Source organism: Narcine bancroftii, chromosome 3 (assembly GCF_036971445.1).
Source record: "Narcine bancroftii isolate sNarBan1 chromosome 3, sNarBan1.hap1, whole genome shotgun sequence".
In the NCBI taxonomy this organism is placed as follows: Eukaryota; Metazoa; Chordata; class Chondrichthyes; order Torpediniformes; family Narcinidae; genus Narcine; species Narcine bancroftii.
In genome coordinates this window covers 108,688,165-108,700,494 of record NC_091471.1, presented here as the reverse complement: position 1 = coordinate 108,700,494, position 12,330 = coordinate 108,688,165, and the positions used below count along the sequence as shown (strand labels likewise).

The following is a 12,330-nucleotide window of genomic DNA, read 5'->3' as shown; positions in this document are numbered from 1 at the left end:
ATAACTCTTGCAAGCTGAACAGAATAATGCTTAACCACTGTTAAATGCTACACATAAATATGATAATGCTACAATTGGCCCACCTTCACACAAGCTGTCTCCCATTCACTTCACTTTATCAGAGCAAGCTTTTTCTTTCTCTCACATGAACAGATGTAGCTTCATCTTAAAATGCTGTTTGCTTCAACCAATCCACTTGGTAGCAATTTCCACATCCACTTCACTTTTCTGCTTTTCAACTTTCTTGCTTGAGAAATAAACACCAGTTGTTTATAGTGTTTATGACATTGTTAAGATGAACTGCTACTCTGATCGGTATACCTGTGCTTCTTTACATGCCTCACACATTTACTGCTTTCCATGTAATCAAGTACCAGCCTTAAGTGTAATATACTATCAAATTTCACTCAGGTCCTTTGATAACAATTCTCATCCCCTCCGTCCAACAACTATTTGCATACAATCACATTTTTATGTTGGGGACTCATTTTCTTGTACTTAAATTTTGTGCATCTTTTCCAACACAAATATTTAATTTAGCCTTGGTAATTTTTGTTCCAGGGTTATAATAAGATCTTTTTTCCTGTCTGCTTTTCATAAAACAATGTAGTGTTAATTCTTCAAGCAGCTTTGCAACTTTCATACTAATGTGCATTGTGCAACAAATCTCAATTGGGAATTTCACTTTCAATATTCTCAAAGTAGCAACAAAGCTTTGAATCTTAAGATCACTGCTACATCTGTAAAATTATACTTTGCTTTCAATAATTCTCAACATGATTATTTCTGTTATTTGTTCAGTTGAAATGCTGCTACTTATTTAACTAGTCATCAATTTAATACTTCATAATGGCACGGTTGGTGTAACGGTTAGTGCAATGCTATTACAGAACCAGCAATCGGGACTGGGTTATGAATCCCATGCTGTCTGTAAGGAGTTTGTACATTCTCCCTGTGTCTGCATGAATTTTCGCCAGGGGCTCCTGTTTTCTCCCACCATTCAAAACGTACCAGAGTGTAATTGGGCGGCACAGGCTCATGGGCTAAAATGGACTGTTACCGTGCTGTATGTCTAAATTAAAATTAAATAACATTAACATCTGCAACTAAATGATATTATGAAACATTTTATGAATGAATTTCTGAAGATCAAATGCAGGACTGGAATTATGAATACTTTTTTTTTAAATGATTTTGAACCTTCCCATATTAATAAATATTAGAAAATCACCCATGATATACAAATACTGGCACAGAGGGTGGTGCCCTACTATTTGCAGGACATGAAAAATTACTTTTATGTGTTAATTAATTGATATCATTCAATCATTTAATAAATGAAATAAATAAACCTAACATCTACAAGTGTTAAACCCAGTTTTTTTTTAAAAAAGCTAAAATTAAAAATAGAAATGACCAATTCAATCATTTGTAATTAAAACCTCCAATCTAAACTTATTCACATTTATAATAGAAAATGGTTTCTGAGGATATTAACATTTTGTCATGGAAAATTATTGTGGAAAGATTTTACCATTTGTTGGTGAACCACTATGTAATTTTAGAACACATTTACAAATTTGTTTTTACAGTAACTGAAATTTATAATGTTCAAAATGCAATTTAAAACAAAATATTTGATAAAAATAATTAAATTTGCCCACTAAATTGCCTTTTGTGGTTTTTTTGTTCAAAATTCAAGGTTCAAATGCAGGGCTAATTCACAGTATTAGGATAGGACACTCTGCCACATATGTGAGTATTTATAGTAATTGCAGTTGGAGGAATTTCCTAACATGAAATTCATACATCAACAAATAAGATAAAAGGATCTGAGTTGCTCATCCTTCTAGATAAAGAGTAAGACAATTGATTGTATTCTCAGTTTTACTTTTATAAGATAGACACTAAACTATAATTACAGAAACCACATAATTCTAAGACAGATACATGCATGTTTGAGATCCCTCTAACAGGAAGCATGATGACCGCGATAAAGTAGCTTGTGCTCAGTGATACTGTTTGTTGCAAAGTTGAGATTTCCTGATGTCCCATTCAAAAGTTATGGTCAAGAAGGCAGTCTTGCTGGGTCGGTGCTATGAGAAAGGAAAAAAAACATAATCTGGGCTTCATTTTAGTGGAAAATAGAGTCAGACTCAAAAGAAAGGCAGTCCTTTGCTTATTTCTAGGGTGTTTATCTGCAGACATTCTGATGATGCTCAGGAAAGATCTTATTCATTTTTGTTGTGCTAAAAGCTGCAATCTGTATATTGGTAGTCCTCTCTATGACTCAATGCTCCATTCTTCCTTGATTGAGTTAATGCCACCTGTGCTTTAAATAGAATGGCAAGAGTCTTCCAAACAATTGTGTACACAGAAATGAAGTCTACTTTGGAAAGAACTCTTGTGACATTTGGCCGACAGTAGATTGAGAAATTAGGGAAGTGTGTATACAAGGAATATTTTCATCAAAATGACAAAGAGGTGAGCACACTGTTTGTGAGGCTTCTCATTTATTCCAAAAAAGAACATAATTCTAATCTTTAAAAGCTGTTGTGGATGTTGAATGGGGGTGAGGTGTAGGAATATAACATATAACCATATAACAATTTACAGCGCGGAAACAGGCCACATCGGCCCTTCGAGTCTGCGCCGGTTCACTTGAACAAGTCCACTAGCTCCCCTCCCTCTCTGCCCATAACCATCCAAGCTCCTCATATCCATGTACACATCCACCCAAAATGACAGAAAGGACCCTGCTGCAACTATCTCCTCTGGAAGATCATTCCATTCTGCCATTACTCTCTGAGTGAAGAAGCATCCTTCAACATTTTTTCTAAAGTTTTGTCCCCTTACCCTTAACTATGCCCTCTTGTTCCAACCTTCCCTGCCCTCAGGGGAAAGAATCTACTCATGTCTAGTCTATCTTTTCCCTTCATAATTTTAAATAGCTCTATCAAATCCCCTCTCAACTGTCTATGTTCCAATAAATAAAGACCCAGTCTCCTTAATCTTTCTCTGTACTCTAGATGTTGTAAGCCAGGCAACATCCTTGTTAATCTTCTCTGCACCCTCTGCACCTTATCTATATCCTTCCTATAATTTGGAGACCAGAACTGAACACAGTACTCCATACTTGGCCTCACCAATGCCTTAAACAGTCGCAGCATCACTTCCCAGCTCTTATACTTTACACTACGATTTACGAAGGCCAGCATACCATATGCCTTCTTAACCATCCTGTCTACCTTCCACAATGCCCTCCCCTTAACTGCATAAGTGCCTTTCTGGTTATTTTTTTCCAAAATGCAACACCTTGCACTTGTCTACGTTAAATTCCATCTGCCACCTTTCAGCCCACTTTTCCAAACATACCAAATCCTTCTGTAATCCAAGAAAACCTTCCTCACTTTCCACCACTCCCCCTATTTTTGTATAATCTGCATATTTGCTTACTCAGTTAACCACCCCCTCCTCCAAATCATTAATATAAATGATAAACAACAGGGGACCCAGTACCAATCCCTGAGGCACACCACTCGTCACAGGCTTCCATCCTGACAGACAGTTGTCCACCATGACTCTCTGCTGTCTATCTTCCAGCCACCTCTGAACCCATCTTACTATCAATCCCTAGTGACTGAACCTTCCTTACTAACCTTACATGTGGAACCTTATCAAAAGCCTTATTAAAATCCAAATAGATTACGTCAACTGCCCAACCTTCATCCACTTTTCTTGTCACCGCTTCAAAAAACTCAACTAGATTCGTGTATCATGGGTGTAGTTGGGTCATGCAATATGGAACAAGATTTTTTTCAATGTCCGATATTTTAATGTTTATCAAGTCTTTAAAGGGCTAAGTTATTTTTAAAAAATTAGTTAAATAAAGTGTAGTCAGTCCCTTTAGACAAAAAACAGGAGCTATGGGAGCTGTGACGCACTTAGCTTCTGAATGACAAGTTGTAATCTGGAAGAAAGCTAACATTTGGATGAAATTTACATTGCTGAGACTTCAGGTTCAGTCTTAAACAGGCACAAGAAAAACCACAGAAGATTTATACAATATCTGCATAGGAACAGAAATACTGGAAAATATTAATACGATTCAAGATTCCTTTAATGTCATGTGCTAATACACAAAATGTATTAATACATAAAATTAGTCAACTTTTGCCTGCCACAAAAGCACATAAAAAGACAATATTAGCATTGCCTGAGGAACCAACAATGATAGAAAGCAAAGGAGAATCCCTTCAGAGACACCAAGTATCCATAGATTTGTCTCCAGTGCTCCTACAATCTCTGCAGCCTCACAGCCTCCTGTTCAATTCAATGGCAAACCTGAGCTCCCAGATCTGAATCTCTGATACACTCAGAAAGCTTTTGGCATTTGAGGCCCTGCTCTGGTAATCTGCACTGGCGCATAGATTCCTTGGAGTCTGTAACCATTCGTGGTGCGCTGCCAAGCATGGACGCTGTCATCTTGGGCACAGACATCTGTGGTTTATAGATATTTTTTTAAAAATCAGTCCCTTTAACCAGTCATTTAAAGCCTGCATAAGGCTGTTAAAAACATAACTGGGCAGTAGGATTCCACGGAGGAGCACTGTATCTCCAATCCCTGCTTTTTAGGGTTCACATCAGTGACAGTTCTGCCGTTTCACCAGCTCCGGCAGCACCACCATTATATTAAAATATTTATCATACTTGATATCTACTTCTGTTAATTGCAACAATTTTCACGTGACATTTGGAAGCAGAGTAAATATTACCCACCAACAACCTCCATTTAACTGTTAGAAAATTTATGGAGAAAGTAATCAATAGTGCTGCCAAGCAACAATGCTCATATGTGTATTTCATCCCTGGCTTTTCCACGATCTTTATAAATTGTGTTTGATTTTCGCTACCACATTCCCATGGTCCTTTATAAGTTGTTTTATACTGTGTTGTGCTGCACATAATGCTTAATTATATAATAATAATTAGGCAACCTCCTTTGAAGAAGACCGCAGAGCCCACCTCACTGACAAAAGGCAAAGGAGGAAAAACCCAACACCCAACCCCAACCAACCAATTTTCCCCTGCAGCCGGTGCAACCGTGTCTGCCTGTCCCGCATCGGACTTGTCAGCCACAAACGAGCCTGCAGCTGACGTGGACTTTTTACCCCCTCCATAAATCTTCGTCCGCGAAGCCAAGCCAAAGAAAGAAGAATTAGGCATGATTAATTTTGTTTAAATACAAGATCATAATACAGTTATCAACATTTAGTAAATTGAATACAAAGTTTATACCTTTTTAATCTTTTGTTTCCTTCAGGTTCCTTCACCCATGCAAAACTGTCATCAACGCGTCAGTACTTTATCACTGGATAGTCCATGTCTTTTTCGCACTGGGCTAATCAGCACGCAGTAATCTGATGACCCCAGGGATTATACTACCATACCTAGGCAGTCCATCCCTGGTGTGATTTGACGCCTGCGTGGTGATTAAGGAGCATTTACACTGAACCCTTATCCTGTATATTGGCGGTTAATTACTAGGCCAAGGCACCAATGTGAAAGGGGCTATATACTTATCAATTATCTGTTTAATAAAGCTCACACTATCTCAACCCTTGTCTCAATTCTGACTTTGCAGAGCCAAATGCTTAAAGGGAGAGCTGCTGCCCTCAACATCAAGTTACCATTTGATCAATCTAGACCTGAGGAACTAGAGGATCAAACCACCAATTAGGACAGGATAGAGCAAAATTTAACTGGAGGCAACCCAAATTGTGCAGATAAAGCTACAGCTATTACACTTTTAAACTAAATGACCTTGCTTGACTTTTAAAGACCTCATGCTACCCCTCTTGAAGCTAATGTGAGCAGCAGTCAAGTAAAACATCTTTCTCCACTGCTGACACAAATGACAGTGGTCCTAGTTTTCAGAGATAGATAAATTGTTATTGTACTAACACATCATTGAAAGAGTGTTTCTGGCCTGAGCCCTTAGCTGAATCATCTTTTTCTGGTTTAGTAATTACTTTCCCTTCATCCTAAGTCAGGATTGGATGCTTTGTTGATGGTGGATGTGTTCACAAAGTCATTGAATGGAGTAGCAAATGCCAGTTTACAAAGGACACAATGATATCTACTGTTGGCAATGTGACAAGTAGTTTATAGGTTGCCAGGTAATGACTGGCTAGAACAATAGAAAGATCAAACATTTTCAGTTTAATTGCACTGGCAATTCCACACGTCCATTGGCTAAAATGGACCAACAACTGCAACTACATATTAAAAACATGGGGACTCTGCACCTTCTGATTCATCAAAACATCTCCATCACCTAAACAAAGCAACCACATCAGTTTAGAATGTAGAACCTAGAAATCTACAGCACAATAGGCCCTTCACTCATTGTTTTGTGCTGACACAATAACCTACTTGGCCTAGAATTTCCCCACTGTATAACCCTCCTTTTTTCTCTGTTCCATGTAACTATCTAATAGTCTCTTAAAATGTCCTATTGTACCTGCCTCCACCACCATTGCCTGCAGTGTATTCCATGCATCCACCACTCTCTGTTGTGAAGAACTTACCTCTTATATCCCCCACTGTTCTTAATTCCAAGCACCTTAAAACTATATCCCCTTGTGTTAGTTATTTCAGCTTAGGAAGAAGCCTCTGGCCATCCACACAATCAATGCCTCTCATCATCTCGTACACCATTATCAGGTCATACCACTGTTGCTCCAAAGAGAAAAAGAGGAGTTCACTCAACATATCTGTCACATTTGTGGCCCGAAATGTGAAATTAATAATACCATCACCACATGCTTTACCAGTTGAACATCTCAGTGTCTTTATTTTCCTGCTTCCCTTATTTCATCATCCTGCACCTTCCACCTCCAGTGCATGCCATCTAACTTCCGGTCAGGTTAATACATATCATGCATATTCATTATCATGACATCCCTCCTTTCACCAGAAATAAACTTTATATCTTTATGTTTAAATGTAAACACTTTAACACTATCAATAGCATTTTTCTGCCTTCTGAACCAACAAAACAACTTCAGATTCAAAACAAAAACAACAAATTCTCTCTTCACAAAATGTAACATAAACATGTTATAACCAAATGCAATATAATAGCTCAACTGTTCTTCTGTAATTATACTAATACAATGCTCACCTCATATGCAAAATGTAAACATTTAAATTTATACACCTCACATGTTTAATTCCAATACTTTTGTTTTTTTCCATTTAATACCAAATAGTCGACTAAACAAAAATGCAATTCATACAGCACTCATACATGTACTTTATGATGTATTGATCAAATCACTGTCCAAGTGTTCCCATTATCATTTCTCTTCCTTGGTGAGTAACATTACTGCACTTCATTGAAACTCATTCCAACTATCACAAACTTTCACTTTCGTGATAATGCGGGCACGATTAGAAATATGGCACAAAATCTTCATATCGCTTAGGTGGTTTCCTGTCCCGTCTCGGCCTTCCTGCAATGCTACTGTCGCAACTCAGTTGTTCACCCTCAGCACCTGCTTGCTGCGGCCTCTGGTGTTTCTGGTACTCTGGCCACTTAATCGGAATGCTGGTAACTACCTCTGGAACTACATCTGGTCCCTCAGGTTGAGCATCTCGTATTGGACTTCCAACCACTTCACTCGGTGTCACTCTGGATTGGTACTTTTTGACACCAGACACGTTTCTTTTGTACAGGACTCCAGCTGGAGACTTGACCATCACCATACTGCCGCTTCTGGATACAACAATGTAAGGTTGATGGTAATAAGGTGTGTCTAGCTTACCACCACTCTCTTGCCTCACAAGAACATTATCTCCGGGCATGATGTCTGAGTACCTGGCCCCACGCCTCGAGTCTGCATCCAGCTTTGCTGCTCCCTTCTTTTCCGCATCGTGGTCCCTCATCTCCTGGTCGTCCCTGATTTCCTTTATTTTGGGCATTTTTGTGCGGTTTTCCTCCCAAAAAGTACTTCTGCTGGACTTTTTCCTGTGGTTGCATGAGGCTTTGCCCGATAGACAGCTACATAGGATAGCAATGCTTCTCTCCAGTTCTGTCCTTCTGCATGAGCAATCTGTAATCGTTTTTCGATGGACTGATTTTGTCTCTCAACTTCCCCATTGGCTTGCGGCCATTTAGGAGTTACTTTATGATGGTGGATACATGTGGTCCTCATATTCAGCAAATATCTCTGAAATGAACTGTGGACCATTGTCAGAGTATAGCGTAACAGGCAATCCATATCTCGCGAAGATCTCTGCCAATGCTTGTATTGTTTTTTCAGTGGTCGTTGACCTCATCACAGAGTACTCATAGTATCTGCTGTAGTAATCTACCACTACCATGATTGACTCACCAGTTGGTAAAGGTCCGAGAAAATCAACAGCTACATCGATCCACGGTCCTGTCGGGAGTTGCGTACTCCGGATCAGCTCTGGAGGATTACTCCTACTTGTGAGTTGACACCCATGGCAGGTTTTGACGAATTTCTCTGCGTCTTTATCACAACCTGGCCACCATACTTTACTCCTGAGGTTTTGCTTGGTATCAAAAATACCTTGGTGTCCTTCATGAGCTAATGATACGATCTTCGGTCTCAACCTCTGTGGTATCACCAATCTACACCCCCTCAATACACACTGCCCGATGCAACACAGTTCGTCTCTAATGGGAATATATGCCTTGTGAATGCACTTGTCCCATTGTCCACTTTGGATACATTCTCTAACTTCCATGAGTTCTGAGTCATGTTCGGACTCTCTCTTGACTTCCCTTGTTGTCACAGCTTCCGGTGTCAACTGAATAGCTACGAAGCGTACAAAACTCTCTGCTTCTGTCACCAATTCTAACTTGGATTGTGGGCATCCATCTTTCAACAATCTGGACAGAGGATCAGCAATGTTTGCTTTCCCGGCAATGTGAACTACTCTGTACTTGTACGGTTGGAGTTGGAGCACCCATCGTTCTATCCTGGCACACGTTTGGACCTGGCGGCATAGATCACCTTCAATGGTTTATGGTCCGTGATGAGTTCAAATTCAATGGTATACAAATATGCATGGAATCTCTCGCAGGCCCATACAAGTCCGAGTGCTTCTTTCTCTGTCTGAGAATATCTCCTTTCCACATCTGTCAAAGATCTGCTGGCATTGGCAATGATTCTTGGTCCCACATCACGCATCTGGACCAACACGGCTCCTAAACCAACAGGACTAGCATCTGCTATGACTTTGGTTGGTGCAGCCGGATCATAATACCCAAGAGTATCGGCATTCGTCAGACTTTGTTTCAGAGCTGTGAATGCTTCCTTCTGCTCAGAGCCAAAATGGAATGATACACCTTTCCTGGTTAGTTTCCTCAATGGTCAATTACATTACTGTCACTGCCTGAGTTTACAATGACCGGAACTGTCACACCACCAATTATCGCTGGGACCTTCTCATGATGTACATCATTCAATGTAAACTGATAGTATTTCTGCCCATCCTGGTTGTCATCATTATCATCACTTTCTGGGTCACCTTCTATATGGCGAATAGTGCCTTTCTTTCCAGGATACTTTCCTTTCCCCCAGGCTTTGCCCTTAGAAGCTGTATTCTTCCCATTCTGGTTTGCATTTGACTTGCTTTTTCACTTCTTTGCAAAGTGGTCCTTACCTCCACACTTTCTACAAACTTTGCCTTTTGATGGGCAGCATGGGTCTTTTCCAAAATGACCTCTGTTTCCACATCTGTAACACTCCAAGTCATGTGTCGGCATATTTCTTGGCTAGCTATGGCTATGCGAGAGCCTATTTACTTGTTGACCAACTTTGTCTTTACTGGGCTGGCTTGAGTTGTCTTTCAGTTTCATGGTATGAAATTGCCCTTCAACAGCCTCTAATGCAGCAGCCATTGTTAAAGCATTGGCAAGTTTCAAATCGCCCCCTTTTTCCAGCAGTCGCCTTCTGAGTTTGTCTGATCTACAGTGCTGCACAACTTGATCCAATAACTGGTTGTCCAAATCAGCTACCACATAATTGCATCCCACAGCCAGTTGTCGCAATCTCGTCACGTACTGGGCAACCGTTTCTCCATCTTCTTGTTTTGTCTTGCGAAACAAATGCATTGAAATGTAGCATTCGGTGTCACCACATAGTGTGCATTCAATGCATCTACGGCTTTCTGGTATTCCTCCTTCCTTCCAGTATTTGAAAGCGTCTTAAAATTTTCCCGAACTGCGGGTCCTGCGGTGAAGAGAAGTAACGTCCTCCACTGTGCTTTCTGTTCCACCGTACTGCTATCGAGAAATAGGCCACGACTGTCGGCGTAGGCTTCAAATTCTTCCAGCCATGCCTTCCACTTCACACTCACAGTGCTTGCATCACCCGTCAGGTCAAAATGAGGAACACCTCGACGTGCTAGAAATTCAGCTCCTGTGACTGTCATGAAGAAAACCTTCCAGCTCACAGACACCGATTCAAAATCCAAAATGTTTATCACATTTAAAATCCAAAATGTTTATCCTCGTCGCCAATGTCACATTTGTGGCCTGAAATGTGAAATTAATAATACCATCACCACATGCTTTACCAGTTGAACATCTCGGTGTCTTTATTTTCCTGCTTCCCTTATTTCATCATCCTGCACCTTCCACCTCCAGTGCATATCATCTGACTTCTGGTCAGGTTAATACATATCATGCATATTCATTATCATGACAATATCCTCATAAGGCATGCTCTCTAATCCAGACAGCATCCTCTCACCCTCTCTATAGCATCCACATTTTTCCTGTAATGCGGTGACCAGAACTGTACACAATATTCCAATTGGGTCTATCCATTGTCTTATATAGCTGTAGCATTACCTCATGGGTCTTAAGCTCAATCCCATGTTTAATGAAGGCCAGTACACCATACACCTTCTTAACTGCACTATTAACCTGAGCAGCAGCTTTGAGTGTTCTATGGACACAGATGCTAAGATTACTTAGCTTGTCCACACTGCTCAGTTTCCTCCGATCCATTTTCACCTACTGAAATGAACCACCTCACACTTTTCTCGATTAAACTCGATCTGCCATTTCTCAGTACAGTTCTGCATCCTATCAATGCCACTTTGTAACCTCTGGAAACCAGTCAGTCTATACATACCACTTTCATGTCATCAGCAAACTTACTAACCCACCCTTCCACTTCCTTATCCAGGTCATTTATAAAATCATAAATAGGAGGGGGCCCTAGAACAGATCCCTGTGGAATACCCCTGGTCACCAGCCTCCATTCAGAATATGAACCATCCACACCACTCTCTGCCTTCTTTGGGCAAGCCAATTCTGTATTCATAAGGCAAGGCCTCCTTGGACTCCATGCCTCCTTACTTTCTCAATGAGCCTTTCATGGGAACCCGATCAAAGGCCTTACTGAAATCCATATACACTACATCCACTGTGCTACCTTCATCAATGATTTTTGTTATATCCTCAAAGAATTCAATCAGGCTCGTGAGACCCTGACAAAGCCATGCTGACTATCCCTAATCAAATATGCCTCTCTAAATCTTGTGAATCATGTCTCTCAAGATCTTCTCCAATATCTTGCCCATCTCTGAAGTAAGACTTGCTGATCTATAATTTCCTGGGTTATCTCTAATCCATTTTTGAACAGGGGAACACCATTTGCAACCCTCCAAGCCTCCAGTACTTCTCCTGTCCCCAGTGATGATCATTGCCAGTGCCTCAGCAATCTCCTCCCTCTCTTGCCACAGTAATCTTGGGTAAATCTTGTCTGGTCCTGATCTAACCTCAAACTTTTCAAAAGCTTCAACACATACTCTTTCTTAATGTTGTCCTCAGTCCATCCCAAGACATTCTCATAATTGCCAAGGTCATTTTCTCTTTGAACACTGAAGCAAAGTATTAATTGAGAATGTCCACTACCTCTTCAACTTCATGCATATGTTTCCACCAACACTCCCAATGGGTCCTATCCACATGCGACTCATCCTCTTGTTCTTCACATACTTGAAGAATGCCTTGGAGATTTCCTTAATCCTGCTTACCAAGCACTTCTCATGGCCCCTTCTAGCTCTTTCCTGGCAATCTTGTAATTCTCTAGAGCTCTATCAGTTCCTATATTCCTAAACCCCTCAAAGCTTTTATTATATTTTTAACTGGATTTTCTACATCCTTTCCCAACCTCAATGGAATATATTTGTGCAGAGCACCATGTAAATGTTCTCTGAACATTTGCCACATTTCTTCCATATTTTTCCCTGAGTACATCTTGTCCCAATTTATGCTTCCAA

General features: G+C 40.3%; 1 protein-coding gene and 2 long non-coding RNA genes across 3 annotated transcripts in view; 1 reads left to right on the top strand and 2 right to left on the bottom strand.

Moving 5' to 3' along the window:
- The window catches only part of LOC138756186 (uncharacterized), a 129,021-nt gene that overhangs the window by 22,876 nt on the left and 93,815 nt on the right, over positions 1-12,330 (bottom strand). The window lies entirely within an intron of this gene.
- grxcr1a (glutaredoxin and cysteine rich domain containing 1 a) overlaps positions 1-12,330 on the top strand; it is a 68,232-nt gene that overhangs the window by 1,491 nt on the left and 54,411 nt on the right. Inside the window, exon 2 of the mRNA XM_069930335.1 lies at positions 8,829-8,836. Coding sequence (XP_069786436.1) covers positions 8,829-8,836 — 8 coding nt within the window. The remainder of the gene's footprint in view (positions 1-8,828; positions 8,837-12,330) is intronic.
- LOC138756187 (uncharacterized) lies at positions 1,874-6,241 on the bottom strand. The gene is made up of 2 exons (XR_011352839.1): positions 5,299-6,241; positions 1,874-2,096 (listed from the first exon to the last, which is right to left on the bottom strand). It is a non-coding gene; the product is annotated as an uncharacterized lncRNA (long non-coding RNA).